This window comes from Panthera leo, chromosome A3 (genome assembly GCF_018350215.1).
Source record: "Panthera leo isolate Ple1 chromosome A3, P.leo_Ple1_pat1.1, whole genome shotgun sequence".
Classification (NCBI taxonomy): domain Eukaryota; kingdom Metazoa; phylum Chordata; class Mammalia; order Carnivora; family Felidae; genus Panthera; species Panthera leo.
The window spans coordinates 58,809,226-58,824,733 of record NC_056681.1 but is presented as its reverse complement, the minus strand read 5'-3'; the positions used below and the strand labels follow the sequence as shown (position 1 = coordinate 58,824,733).

The window sequence follows — 15,508 nt, the reverse complement described above, 5'->3', positions numbered from 1 at the left end:
TGTATTTAATGCCACTGCACCGTAACACTTAAACATGGGTGAAGTGAGGGGCACCTGGGTGGCTCAGTTGGTTAAGCATCCGACTTCGGCTCAGGTCATGATCTCGTGGTTCATGGGTTTGAGCCCCATGTTGGGCTCTGTGCTGACAGCTCAGAGCCTGGAGCCTGCTTCGGATTCTGTATCTCCCTCTCTCTCTGCCCCTCCCCTGCTCATAGTCTCTCTTGTCTCTCTCTCTCTCTCTCTCTCTCTCTCTCTCTCTCAAAAATAAACATTAAAAAATTTTCTTTAAAAAATGGGTGAAGTGCTAAATGCAATGTCATATATATGTTACAACAATAAAACAAGTACATACGTAAGACAACCCTTGGATTTCTTGCTCCACTCCTAAGTAAGAATATTTGCAAAATGAAAACAGCTAGAAAATGACATGGAGGGAGATCACACAAATGAAAAAAATTTGAGTTTTTCCAAAGAGAAGTGCTTAGAATTTGGAAGGCCTGGTATGAAACAAGAGTTGCTGTTACTGTCCCAACAGACATGCCTTGAAACCGAAGGACTGGGCTTATCAGATCCAGAAGTGGCCGCAGGTTGCCTTGCATTTCCGGGAACACAACTGCAGAATTTTCTAGGAGGAAGGGACCTGATCCATATTAAAGGCAACACTTTTTAAATGTTTAACTCAAGTCCCAGGAGGGTATAAAAGCCAAGCAATCTGACATTTTCAAAAGGTGACGCTTTTTTGTCAGTTGTTTTTTTGCTTTCCCCATTTTTGTGAGTGAAAGGGGTGGATTCATTCCTAAGGGCTGTTGGAAAAGCTATAATTGCTAGGCATGTACTTTCTAATGAGAACTTTATCAAAAACCCTGAGGTGAGAGTGTTTTATTCTCACCAATCACTTCTATGCAAATTTCAGGTGGCTGTAGCAACGACAGAAAAAACAACAACCAAATGAGTACTGGTCAAATTCAGGCCGTGCTTCCCCCCAGAGGCCTGTGTTTAGCTGGCCAAACCCTGCTGGCTGAGCACCCCTGCCTGTGCCAGGTCCCACAGTGACCATGGGCTCAAGGATAAAAGGTGGGCTTGGGAAGCTCCTGCCAGGGCGGCTACCTCTCTGAGCGGGAGGATGACATTACAGCAGCCGTCTTCCTTGCTGGCGAAGCAGATGTAACGGTCAGATGTGAACATCCGCCCGACGGTGTGACAGCGACTGAACGGCGTCCACAGCGAACAGTCCACAACTGCGTGCAGCTTCTCTTGCCTCGGCAGCCTGAAGAAAGCCCGGAAGAACTCATTCTGTGCTCTGGCTTCAAGGTCCCTGGCGAAGGAGGGACAGAGAAGAAGAAGAGGCAGGAATGGTGACTGAACACACTGGAGTACAAAGAAAAACCCTGTGAAACCACTCACTGGCATAGCCGGATATTGAAGTGGATGCCAAAAGGTGCTGAGCCCCTCCAGGTCCTGTGTGGGTCATTAGCGTGCACCCCACTTCACAGCCAATCTTTGGAACGCGTACTCAAGGCAGAAGGGGCTGCCCCTGCACAAAAGTATTACGACAAACTCACAGACCTTCCTTCCTGGTTTGAGTAACATTGTGAATTACCATAAAACAATGAAAAATCCAGTATCCAAAAGTCAGATAACAACAAGGGTTGACAAGGATGTGGAGAAACTGACACCTTCGCACACTGCTGGTGGGAATGTGCAGCCACTTTGGGCAACAGTCTGGCTGTTTCTCAAAAGGCTCAACATGGAGTTACCATAAGACCCTGCAATTCCCCGCCTAGGTATACACCCAAGAGAACTGAAAAGGTACATCTGCTGAAAACCCTGTACATGCGTGTTCACAGCAGCATTATTCATAATAGCCGAGAACTGGCAACAACCCAAATGTCCATCAACTGATAAATGGATAAACACAACATGACAGGGCCACACCATGGAATATTACTCGGCCACACAAAGCAAAAGTACAGACACATGGTACAACATGGGTGAACCCTGAAACCTTACAGATACAAAAGACTACACACTGCCTGATTGCATTTATATGGAATTTCCAGAATGGGCAAAACTCATAACCACAGAAAATAGATTAGTGATTGCTTAGGGCTGGGGATAAAGGGAGAAGTGGGGAGTGACTACTCATGAGTACAGGGTTTCTTCTTGGGGTGAAGAAAATGTTCTAAATCAATTGTGGTGATGGTTGCACAGCTCTGTGAACAGACTAAAAAACCACTGAATGGACACTTTAACAGGGTGAATTGTATGAATTATATTATGAATTAAATGTATGAAGTATAGCTCAAAAAAGCTTTAAAAAAATTTAGATCTGTGCGGGCATATAGTAAGTGCTGAATAATCATTAACTATTATTACCTTTAAAAAACAAATCCAGGGGCACCTGGGTGACTCAGTTAAGTGTCCAACTCTTGGTTTCAACTCAAGTCATGATCTTACAGTTCATGGGATCAAGCCCTGCATTGGGCTCACAGTGACAGTGTGGAACCTGCTTGAAATTCTCTCTCTCCCTCTCCCTGTGCCCTTCCCCCTCTCATGCACACACTCTCTCTCTTAAATTAAAAAAAAAAAAAAATCCTTCTAAATAAAAAAAATCTAAGTAAAGTATCGCCAGAGAGAAGCACATCAGTGTCACATCAGTACAGACAGCAGAGAATGGTGGTGAGCTAGGGGAGAGATCCTACCCCAGGGAACCCCCACCAAACCCCGATTCTTGGCTGTAACATCCAGTAAAGCAAGAAGGCAGCCAAATCACAATGTTTAAAAATACTGATGAATGTATGTCATACCCCAAAATTCTAGGAGAAGGGAAATTCCACTGTACAAAGATAAAAAATTTTCTTTGTGGGGCGCCTGGGGTGGTTCAGTCAGTTAAGCATCTGACTCTTGATTTTGACTCAGGTCATGATCTCACAGTCATGAGATCAAGCCCCACATCGGGTTCTGTGCTCAGCTTGGAGCTGGCTTGGGATTCTCTCTCTCCTCTACTCTGCCCCTCTTCCACTCATGTTTTCTCTCTCAAAAAAAATTTTGTTTTTCTTTGCCACATTACATAAGAGTTCTTTAACTTTGTCTGATATAATTAGCACTATGCTCAAAGTAAGGAATACGAACTCTTGGCTTATTAGCTGTGTGACCTTAGACACACTCCTCCATATCACATCCTGACATCTGTAAAATGGAAACAATAACCTTTCTGCTTCAAGGGATCCCTGCAAACATAAAATGATGTCCACAATATTGAGAAAGCAGGTTAGAAACAGTATCTACAGGGGTGCCTGGGTGGCTCAGTTGGTTGGGCATCAGACCCTTGGTTTCCATTCAGGTCATGATCGCATGGTTCATGGAATCGAGCCCTGTGCTGGGCTCTGCACTGACAGCTTGGAGCCTGCTGGGGATCCTCTCTCTCCCTCTCTCTATGCGTCTCCCCTGCTCACATTTGTGCTCTCCCTCTTTCAAAAAAAAAAAAAAATTAAAAAATAATTAAGAAAATAAACAGCATCTACAGTATGACCCCATTTACATAGATTCTATATAATTTGCAGAAGTGATGTGTAAAAAGACTTTGCCTAAAATGTTAATAGCAGTTGACTCTTCATTGTAGGATTTCCACTTTTCATTTTATTCTGCTTAAACTTTCTACCTGACCACGTATTGTTAGCTTTTTAAAAATTATTCCATTTTCTTTTAGGAAAAGAGAAACTTTTTAAATATTGCATAAAAGAAAAGTATGAAACTCTGCAGCCTGAGTGATCTTTTAGACACGTGCCCCCCTCACCAGGGCCATGCTTGCACACAGATGCCCCTTCTGCCCCTGTTCTCGTTCCCAACCCAGTCCTTGTTTTCACACCATCACACAACTCTCTTCCCAGAGACACCCCACCCCCCCCCCCAACCCCAGAGACGGGCAAGTGCTTGGAATTTATTATCAAACCCTCACAAAGAAAAGATACTTACATGTCCAGAAAGTCCTCTAGGTACAAAAAGAAACTATATAAATTCCAAGATCAAGATGGGTCCAGTTACTGCAGGCCAAAGCTACAGTTCCTTACCCTGCAGTGCTGATATTCCACAGATGGCTGTTTCCAAAGGAGCCTACACTTGCTCCACAGAGGAGCCGGGAGAACATGGGAAAGCACCATGAATGCTCTAGAAATTCATGTACTACAGGATGGAAGGCAAGGCCCCTCAAGATCACCCCAGTTCCCTGAAAGCAGGAAGGAGACACATACATTCAACACATTTACACTGGAAGACTTACATCCTTGTCCCCAAAGCATGCTGGCCAGGCTGGCTGTGGTGAAAGTGAAGCCAGTGCAGCCTGTCTGTACTTATCTTACAGATGTGGCTCCAGCCACCACTGAATTCACCTGTTGGCTATTCTTCCCTAGAAGCACAGAGAGAGGGGATAGAAGGACTTTTTGTATTTACTTTGCATCCAGCTCTTCAATTTAAGAGTTAAGGTGCTCAGTTATCTGATGTTTCTATTCAGTACACCCGCTGCGTCAGCCAGTTCAGCCCCTTCTCCATACTACACACCATCTCCATTCTCCTTTCTGGGCTGTTCCCTGTCACTCCAAGGGTCCATCTCTCACACATGCAGCAGCCGGAGACCAGTGACCTAGCATTACAAGACAGAAAGCAGCAGGAGGGACTTCTGAAGTCATCTTCCTTCCTTAGAAAGTTCTCTTCCAATTCTACTTCTAAATATGCATTACATGTATATATGTGGTATTTAACTTTCCGACATAACTGAGATGAAGACCAGCAGCTTGAGAGATGAGTAGCACAAGCCCTTTATGAAGCTCAGAGTAAGACCGCCTCATCCCTTGGGTCTGTTTCCAAGCAGGTGATAGTTGTGATGCTAAAAATGCCAGCTCATCTTTCTGAAGAGCACCAAAAACAAAGCCTGCTGGCCACAATTTGCCTTTCAGACCTTCTACCACTTACTAAATGTTCCCACTTTTCCTCCATAGAGATGACCAACAGACACGGGTCATAACCTACCATTCAGAAAGCACTAGCTAAGCTCGGGCCTGAAAGCCACAGCAGAAGTGCCCCCAGAAAGACGGAAACTAGCCCAGCAACCCCAACAGTATTCACCAGCTCTTGTCCACGGTGCTGGTATGTGCCGGCCAAAGTAACTGCTCCAAGAGAAAGCTACAGTGGACAAGAGAAGGGGAAGGTGCCACAAATCATCCTGTCTTAACACATGTCATTGTATGAGCCCGGAACCACCTGGAAATCAACAGGGGTTCATCAGAATATGGAGCAACACCAAGTTTGCTGTTAAAGCTGAAATTAATATGTGCAATCGTGCATGACAACCATGCAGACAATTCTAGACTATATACAGACAATTTAAAAATCCAGACTTGGGGTGCCTGGATGGCTCAGTCGGTTAAGCATCTGATTCTTGATTTTGGCTCAGGTCATGGTCTCATGATTCGTAGGCTTGAGCCCCACATCAGGCTCTGCACTGACAGCACAGAGCCTGATTGGGATTCTCTCTCTGCTCCTGTCTGCTTCTCCCCCACTCCCACTTAAAAATAAATAAATAAACTTTAAAAAAATCTAGACTTAATTTCTTAGACCTCAGACCCAAGAAATGAAGGGGTAGGTAGTTCTTTTGTTTTCTGCAAACCTAGAATTAGGTTTTCCCCTCCTAGTTTAGATACAGGTATGAAAAACAGGTTTCCCCTCTCTCTTACTCATCAACATTTTAGAATGCTTTAGGGAAAACCTGTATTAGGCCTTATACACAAACTCTCCCTCCCTCATTTATCACTCATGCACATATACAAACCTACTGTGTGTCAGCAGCTCAGAGCTTCTCAAGGTCAAATGCTTCCCCAAACTCAGTCTGTGTGTCAGGCTGGGGCAGATGGGCTCCCCCATTAGCTCAGGGTGTGAGGACTTCCTATCTGTGTCCTCAACAGGAGGCCTCAAGCACCATCCCGGCCCTGCTGGAATATCTCAGTCCTCTGCAGCCAGTCAGCCCCAGAAAAGCACATACAACGATTTCTGGAGGCTCTTAGTTAACATACTTGCCCACAGACCCACGCCCAGCTCCTCTGAAACTCTGGAATATACCAAGAACCAATAATGTAGAAACAAGGCAGAAAGGCCAGATACACTATGTCTCCTCAAAGCCCAAGTCTGCACATAAAACACTGTGTTTCTCCAATGTGTGTTTACTTAAAACACCTTTCCTCAGCCTTCCCCCAAGAGCACTCCGGAAACAGAAGGACAACATTGCCCTGCAACATCTTAGGCTGGGTCCCCTGGGCACAGTGGCGGCATGATCGGCCCTCAGACAACAACCAGTAGTGTGGAGGTGGACTCAGCTGGTGCCTGCAGTGCCCCATTTCTCTGAAAATCCAGCCAACGGAGCCCCGACAGACCAGGGCCTCAACGACACCGGCATCCAGAAGGCTTTTTCACACTCAGGGCTCCTGCCTTTGTCCCGCCCCAGAGAGAGCCACCTAAATGACCTGCACAAGCTCAGGGCAGCTAGGGCTCTACAGGGTCGGGAGACGCAGGCCTTTCCTGGTGAGGTGGAAGCTGTTTGGGACTGCATGAGCCCCAAGAGATGTCAACTCTGAACTAGAATCACAAGGGCTGAAAGTTGAATAAATTACAGAATGAGCCTGGGAATTGTGAATAGGGACTCAGGAGAAGAGCAGAAAAGGGAGTGAATCTAGGCAGGAAAGGCCAAAGGTCTGACAAGCCAGGCTGGGGAGCTGAGAATCGGCCAGGCAACAGGGGATGAGGGCTTTTTTTTTTTTATTTTTTTATTTTTAAGGTTTATTATTATTATTATTATTATTATTATTATTATTATTATTTACTTGGGGAGGAGGGAACTAGGGAGGGACAGAAAGAGGGAGAGAATCCCAAGAAGATTCCACACTGCAGAGTCCAATGAGGGGCTCGAACTCATGAACCGTGAGATCATGACCTGAGCCGAAATCCAGAGCTTAACCAACTGAGCCACCCAGGCACCCCATGAGGATGAGGGCTTATTACTGAAGACATCAGCCCCCCTGGCAGCCACTGTTCACCTCTGGAAATCGCAGAAATACCTTACAACAAATCTTACAATAGCTTAGAATGAATCTCCATTTACTACAGTGCATTAACTGAGCTTCCCTCCAGTACTTTCCAGCTAGTCAATACAGATTTTAATGAAGATACTAATTCTGATTTATTGAAACCCATCACCTCACCAATATCCCACCCCCAAAATAGCTGGCCATACTGTTCTCAACCTATCACTCACAACATCAGTCTGGTTATTTTATGTTGTAAATTTCAGGACCAATCAATGCATTTGTTCTGCCCAACTCCTGAAAGCCCCTTCCCCAGCCTCAGTCACCCCCCCATCCCTGGATTCTGTTACTATACACCAGAATCCCTGATCCAGGCCCTCCTCTGTGCAGTGTGAGGGCTAGGCTAGGGGACTCTCCAGTTCTGCTGGCTCTAACTTATCTGACTGGTTCTGTTGTATGATGTACCATCCCACCCTCCTGGCTCCCACTGGAGTTCCAGCCCCACTCTGCTCTGTCCCCAAGTCCCATGGGAGTAAGCACAAGCAGTGAACATGACTAATCCATAATCAGATGGCTCACCACATTCGTGACCCCAAGGGCACCTTTCTAAAGCCCTTATCTGGGAAGGGAAGTGAAAATACATCAACAAAAGGGAGCCTGAGGAGCATTCCAGCACTTCTGATTGTGCCCTTAGCATCAAGAGACTGTTTTCCTCAACTTGAAAACCTGGGCTCTCTTGGCAGGATGTCAAGTTGACTGAGTCATTACCTGTTTATGTCCACAGGCCTATGTCTCCATGACAGAAAGCTACACGAGACCCGGCAAGCAACTGGTATGCAAGGACATGCCTTTCACTTTTGGAAGAAGTCACTCAAAGTGCAGTGACCAGCAAAACACACCACAGACCAGAATCCTGCCGTCCACGCTGGGGCCAGCCCTAGGCACCCATGGGTCCCCAGCAGCTCCACCACCAGCCACTGCCAGGGCTCCCTTTTGTCCTTTTCTCTCTCTTCTCCTTTCTACTTGTTTCTAGGACAGAAAGTAGAGGAAGGAGAGCCTTGTATAATGCACCTGAGTTCTGGAATGTGAATGGAAACTGTCCGTACTGATGAATTCTCTTCCAAAATGAATGAGTATACCAAAGGGTCTGAAGCTCTACAAACCTGCCATCCACCTCTTCTTTCCCTATTTCTGCCCCAAGCCAAAATGCTGCATCTAGAAGTGGAGCCATGAAGGAACATCAGGAAATTTGTGAGCAGTCACCTGAGATCCCAATGCTCATGGAGCTGACCAGAACACACAAGGCTATTAGCTGGCCTCCTATTCCTAAAACCCAGCTGCAATTCACACACGTACACATCTGTGTGCAAAACCCACAGGAGAGGTGTTAAGTTCTAATGGGTGATTTATAGGAGCCCTTTAACAACTCCTACAACTGAGTTGTAGTAACTGATCTTTGTTGGACTAAAAAGACTCAGATACCAAACTACTATAGAGATACTTAAAGAAATATAGGAGGGACACCTGGGTGGCTCAGTCGGTTGAGTGTCTGACTTCTGCTCAGGTCATGATCTTGCAGTTGGTGAGTCCAGGCCCCACATCAGGCTCTGTGCCGACAGCTCGGAGCCTGGAGCCTACTTTGGATTCTGTGTCTCTCTCCCTCTCTCTCTGCCCCTCCCCTGCTCACGCTCTCTCTTTCTCTCAAAAATAAATAAACATTAAAAAAAATTCATATGGGGCACCTGAGTGGTTCAGCTGGTTAAGCGAAGTCTGACTTTGGCTCAGGTCGTGATCTCGTGGTTCATATGTTCAAGCCCCACGTCAGGCTCTGTGCGGACAGTTCAATGCCTAGAGCCTGCTTCAGATTCTGTGTCTCCCTCTCTCTGCTCCTCCCACGCTCATGCTCTGTCTCTCTCACTCTCTCTCAAAAATAAACATTAAAAAAAAATTTTTTTTAATTAAAAAAATATAAAAAGAAATATGGGAGAGCAGGGTGACCACTGTGCTGGACTGTCTTCTCTGGACCAGAGACAGAGCCAGAGATATAATGTGAAATCCGCAGGAGGCACAGGGAGGAGCTCAGGGCTGGGAGTCAGAAGACCCAAGGGCAGCAACCCAAGGTTCCCTTTTTGTAAGGGAGTGACAAGCAGCAGCATCCCCTCTTGCAAAGGAAGTGTCAGATTATCAGAGAGGACACAAAACCAAGTGAAATTAAATTCATTGGAGTTTTACCAAAAAGTGCACTTTTTGATTTTTGCCTTATTTTGTGACTATACATGATCAATTTATAACATATGCACATAGCAGGGGCTCTGAATTCTTGCTGAGTACATGTAAACTACAAACAAACACACCACCATTTAGAGACTATTAATTAGACCCATGTTCTCCCAGATGTTCAGAGAAAACAGTAAATGTGTCTAAAGAGTAACAGGAATGTTACAGTGGATTAAAAAAAAGATTTTGGGGTAGCGCTTGGGTGGCTCAGTTGGTTGAGCATCTGACTTCAGCTCAGGTCGTGATCTCACGGTTCGTGAGTTTGAGCCCCACATCGGACTCTCTGCTGTCAGCACAGAGCCCACCTCAGATCCTGTGTCCCCACCCCACCCCCCCTGCCCCTCCCCCACTCATACTCTCTCAAAAATCAACAGTTTAAAAAAAATTTTTTTAAGGTTTTATTTTTTTATTTTTTTTAATATATGAAATTTATTGTCAAATTGGTTTCCATACAACACCCAGTGCTCATCCCAAAAGATGCCCCCCTTAATACCCATCACCCACCCTCCCCTCCCTCCCACCCCCCATCAACCCTCAGTTTGTTCTCAGTTTTTAAGAGTCTCTTATGCTTTGGCTCTCTCCCACTCTAACCTCTTTTTTTTTCTTTTTTTCCCTTCCCCTCCCCCATGGGTTCCTGTTAAGTTTCTCAGGATCCACATAAGAAAGAACACATATGGTATCTGTCTTTCTCTGTATGGCTTATTTCACTTAGCATAGCACTCTCCAGTTCCATACACGTTGCTACAAAGGGCCATATTTCACTCTCTCTCATTGCCACGTAGTACTCCATTGTGTATATAAACCACAATTTCTTTATCCATTAAAGGCTTTTTTAATGACTGGACACAGAATGACACAGAACTACCCTATGATCTCATAATTCCACTTCTGGGTATATGCCCAAAAGTCATGAAAGCAGGAACTCGAACAGATATTTGCGCATACCTGCTCATAGCAGCATCATATACGATAGCTAAAAGGTAGAAACAACTTTGTGTCCATCGATACATGAATGGACAAACAAAATGTGGTATATACATACAATGGAGTATTACCTAGCCTTAGAAAGGAAAATAATTCTGACACAGGCTACAACATGGATGAACCTTAAGGAATTACACCTAAAGCCAGTCACAAAAAAACAAATACTGTAGGAGTCTACTTATATGAGGAACCACAAGAAGTCAAACTCAGAGACAGAAAGTAGAACGGTGGCTGCCAGGGGGTGGGGGAGGAGGGAATGGGGAGTTATTGCTTAATGGGGACGAAGTTTCAGTTTTGCAAGATGAAGAGTCCCAGGGTTGGATGGTGGGGATGGCTGCATAACAATGTGAATATACTTAACCATTTTTCAAGCATACGGTTCAGTGGTATTAAGGCAACAAATTTTAGGTTATGTGTATTGTATCATGTAACAAAAAAACTTGTTTAATGACTAATAGTATTCAAATAGCAGTGGTGATTCTATAATGATATCAAATATATCCATCCAGGACAGCATTTGACAGAAGGCTTATTCCTCAAAGGGTATCTTGGTATCAACTCTGCAGTTACCTGGTCTGACCCACCAAGTCAGAAATCACAGTCAAGCTCGAACACCACTGTTTAAATTTTAGATAATAAAGCTGAACTTCTTTAAAAGACTAATAATTCAGGGGCACCTGGGTGGCTCAGTCAGTTGAGTGTCCGACTCTCAATGTCAGCTCAAGTCATGATCTCACAGTTGTGAGAGATTGAGCCCCATGTCGGGGTCCATGCTGGATATAGACTCTGCTTGGGATTCTCTCTCTCCCTTTCCCTCTGCCTCTCTCCCCCACTTGCATGCCCACCCTTCCCTCTCTCTCTCTCAATAAATAAATAAATAAATAAACAAATAATAAATAAATGAATAAATAAATAAAGTGACTAATAATTCAAGCAACTGCCTCAGACATCTCCGTAACTAGCATCAATTTGGGGCAAACCAATAATAAAGAATGCTACCTTACAGTATTACTAAGGCACATTTCTTTGTTTTTTTTTGTTTTTTTTTAAATGTTTATTTACTTTTGAGAGAGACAGAGACAGAATGAAAGTGGGTCAGGGCAGAGAGAGAGGGAGGCACAGAATCTGAAGCAGGCTCCAGGCTCCGAGCTGTCAGCACAAAGCCTGACCCGGGACTCGAACTCACGAGCTGTGAGATCATGACCTGAGCCGAAGTCAGACGCTCAACCAACTGAGCCACTTAGGCGCCCCTAAGGCATATTTCTAATGACAAACCAGTAACAAAAATAAATCTCATTGTCCTGAACACTTATTTCTACAAAGCGATTTCATATGGAAATATAACATTTCTTAATGTTCACTGATAAAACACAGTGTTGAATGGAATTCTACCATGAAGCTATTCATATTACATTGCCTAGAAGTAGTTTTTTATAAAAATCAGTTTCAAAATATCAGGGAAAAAAAAGCAGAATTGGATCCAGAAATCAAAGACTACTGCATAAAAAAAAAAAAAAAAAATTAGGGCGCCTGGGTGGCTCAGTCGGTTAAGCGTCCGACTTCGGCTCAGGTCATGACCCTGCGGTCCATGAGTTCAAGCCCCGCATCGGGCTCTGTGCTGACTGCTCAGGGCCTGGAGCTTGGAGCCTGTTTCGGATTCTGTGTCTCCCTCTCTCTCTGACCCTCCCCCATTCATGCTCTGTCTCTCTCTGCCTCAAAAATAAATACATGTTAAAAAAATTAAAAAAAAAAAATTAACAATCTCAGCCAATTATTATTATGTCACAATCATGATTAACAACATAGGAAAATCTGCATTTTGCCAAAGGGAAACTTAAATCTAGTACAACTAAGACTAACAAAGCCCATGTAAATGAAGCCACGGTCCCCCAGGTGAGAAACAACTGAAAACAGAAGTTCTTACCTCTTGGTGATCTGGCTTGGCTCCTGCAGGTCTGGGTCCAGGTCAAAGACCTCATTGTCCAGCAGCCTTCGAAGTGTCACATCGGCCAGCTGCTCCATGATCTTGAACACCTCATCAAGGTTCAGGAACATGGAGAAATCACGCTCCTTATTCTGTGTGGTGATTCGGATGGTGTCCGTCAGAAAGACGTTGGATGTTCTTTCTAATTTCTGGATATCAACCCAAGGGACTATAAGTTTAACTAGAGGGAAAAAAAGGCAAATACAGATTTTAACCTAACATTTGAGTCATACTTAAGTGTATCAACAAACAAGAGTCCAAGGCTTTCCTTAAGCTGAAATGCAAACACCTTTTAAACCAGAGCAGTAAAGAGGAAGCACAAAACTGGTTGACAGCTGTTTGTCAGAAGCCAATTCATGTTTAATGGTTTTCTTAAAGATTTAAGTAAAATTTTCTAAGTTGCTGGCTACCGCACACATAGAGGGGACACTGTTCTGAAAACATGAAAACTTCAAAAACATTTAAACTTAAATATTTGAAAAATATGCAAAAGTTTCTCAATCTACATAATTTCTGGTTTCAAAGGCAGCATTCATGGCGTAAGCTATGAAAAAAAAGAAGTGCAAAAGAGGATTATTCATGATCTCGGATAGAGAAACAGGCTTAACATTTAGACTGTGTCAAATGACAGAGTCTTAGGAGACACAGTACAAATTTTTATGGAATTCTTTTTAAAGTAATACAGTACAAACAGAACATTTTATAAACAAGTACTCTATTCTGGGAAATGTTTCCAATACAGTGGGTAGCCAGGCTAGCTTGCTAATGCAAATGGAGAAGGGACGATGCAACAACTTGAAATGATAAATGTTATCAAATATAGAAATTCTTTTTTTTTTTTTTTCCAAACTTACCCTAACAAAATTTGGCTTAGTGACCATGATCGATCAGTGTCAGAAGATAACTCGTTTTCTTTTTCAAATCAAGGAGGGGATCATTAAGTGTTTCTATTTCTAACATTTCTTTCTGCTTATTCTGCAATAATGTTTTCAGTGCTTCAATAATTTAAAAGGCCACAGATCTTCTCAGGCTTGAGAAGAAACTGCTTCAGCTACTTCTAGTTGCTTTCACGTAAGTCTCTTACACAAACACACATAGACACTCTATAATCATCAACTTTCACTTCATTAAGCATCTACTCTGTGAAAGCCCTGCACTTAGAAAAAAGCTCAAATAGAGAAAACAGACATGTAAAATAAGCAACCACTAATTTGACAAAATCAAACAGAAACACAAACATGGTTTTGGGAAAGTCCCTGGAGGTGATAAAATCTGAACTGATTTTGAGGGGTGAACAGGAATTTCCAAACAGGCACAAGAACGGGGAAGAGAAAGAAATTAATTTTGAGAAGGATTTCAAGGGGCGCCTGGGTGGCTCTGTCGGTTGAGCACTGGAATCTTGATTTTGGCTCAGGTCACGATCCCAGGGTCATGGGCCCAAGTTGGGCTCTGCACTGTGTGTGGAGCCTGCTTAAGATTTTCTCCCTCTGTCTCTCTCTCTCTCTCTCTCTCCTTCTGTTCCTCTCCTCTTCTCATGTTCTCTAAATAAAATTTAAAATTTTTTTTGAGAAGTATTTTAGAAAGTACAAGAATAAGGATCATCAAGATTAGGTCAGAGTACACGAGGGTGGGGAAAGGCTATGTACGCAGAGTGTATGTACTGGAGCATCAGACTGAGGCTGGCAGCGTGAGAAAGAGAAGTGATGACCCTGTGCAGGAAGCTGGTTCAGCAAAATTCAAGAGGAGCCCTTCCCACTGGTTAAACTTGAAATGTAAACTTAAATGCAGGAAGAAAAAAAAAATTCTGCATATAAACACACACACACACACATATATATATATATATATATATATATATACACACTCATTATATATATATATTATATATACTCATTGTACTCATATAAACACACACACACACACACATATATATATATATACACACTCAGTTTATATACACACAGCTTCCATCCTGCATGGGTGCTTGAAACAGTATTTGGTTCCAAAAGAAGTTTCAGTGGGAATGACTTTTTTAAAATTCAATATACAATTGACACTTGTGGCTTTTCTTTTCTTACCTGGGAATTCCATCATCTAGCATGGCAATGGTCAGTGGATAAATGTGCGAAAAGTTAATTACTACCTGAATCTCAAGTGGACCCAGGTGAAGAATTCCTTCTGGTTCCAAGGAACAACTGTATATCTTGCTAGTTACTCTTCCGGGAGCAGTCATAACCTTCAGGGCTGGGAATTTTTAATTTTTTTTAAAATGTTTTTATTTATTTTTGAGAGAAAGAGACAAAGTGCTAGTGGGTGAGGGGCAGAGAGAGAGGAAGACACAGAATCCAAAGTAGCTCCAGGCTCTGAGCTGTCAGCACAGAGTCCAATGTGGGGCTTGAACTCACAAACCATGAGATCATGACCTGAGCCAAAGTCAGAGGCTTAACCAACTGAGCCACCCCAGGCTGGGAATTTTTTACATGCTCCCCAACCCCGCCCCCCCACCGGCTCCCGTTCATCTTAAGAAATAACATGTTCCACTCCTTTAGAAGTACTGGGGCCATCAGTTTTAACAACGTGTTTTCAGAATAAGATAAAGTAAAAAACCTGCAGGAGCTATATGAAGTGAGCTACACAGAAATGTTTAAGGCAATAGAAAAAATGAATTCTCACAAAATCAAAGCCCCTTAAGGGTAGCAGTATATATCAATATAATTGTCTGCACAAGTCATTTGGAAGTTAATCAAGTATCACTTGATTAACTTATTATCTTATTATTAACTTATTATCATCTCAACTACTCATTTAAATCTTCTGTTCTCTAACTCTTCATCTTGTCTCAGGACAGCACAAGCATCCCGAGGGTCAACTTCATCTGTGAACGCCCAAATCGCTCCAAATGCCTCACTTACGTTCCTTGCCCAGGAAGAAGGAGTAGAAGCAGAGGTGGTTGATGCTGAGGTACAGCCAGCCTTGGCGGGGAACCCTGCCCTTCCAGCAGCAGCAGGAGTAATAGGTGACCAGCTTCTCCGCCTCCGGGAAGTTGAACCTGGCTTCGAACTTTACCAAGGCCTCTCGGAACTTCTCCGGCTCTTCTTCCTGCTCAGCAAGCCTGCTACTTGTCTCCTCAGCAATCAGAGCCTGCCACACAGAAAGATACAGGTCCCCTCGTTAGTGTAAGGGACGAGGGGAG

At 43.6% G+C, this 15,508-nt stretch overlaps 1 protein-coding gene across 3 annotated transcripts in view; it reads right to left on the bottom strand.

The window, feature by feature from the left end:
* The window catches only part of TBC1D8 (TBC1 domain family member 8), a 112,158-nt gene that overhangs the window by 32,553 nt on the left and 64,097 nt on the right, over nucleotides 1–15,508 (bottom strand). For all 3 annotated transcript variants that reach the window (XM_042931969.1, XM_042931970.1, XM_042931971.1), the window contains exons 4-6: nucleotides 15,228–15,456; nucleotides 12,256–12,496; nucleotides 1,108–1,315 (exon numbers count right to left, since the gene is read on the bottom strand). In XM_042931969.1, coding sequence (XP_042787903.1) covers nucleotides 1,108–1,315; nucleotides 12,256–12,496; nucleotides 15,228–15,456 — 678 coding nt within the window. The remainder of the gene's footprint in view (nucleotides 1–1,107; nucleotides 1,316–12,255; nucleotides 12,497–15,227; nucleotides 15,457–15,508) is intronic.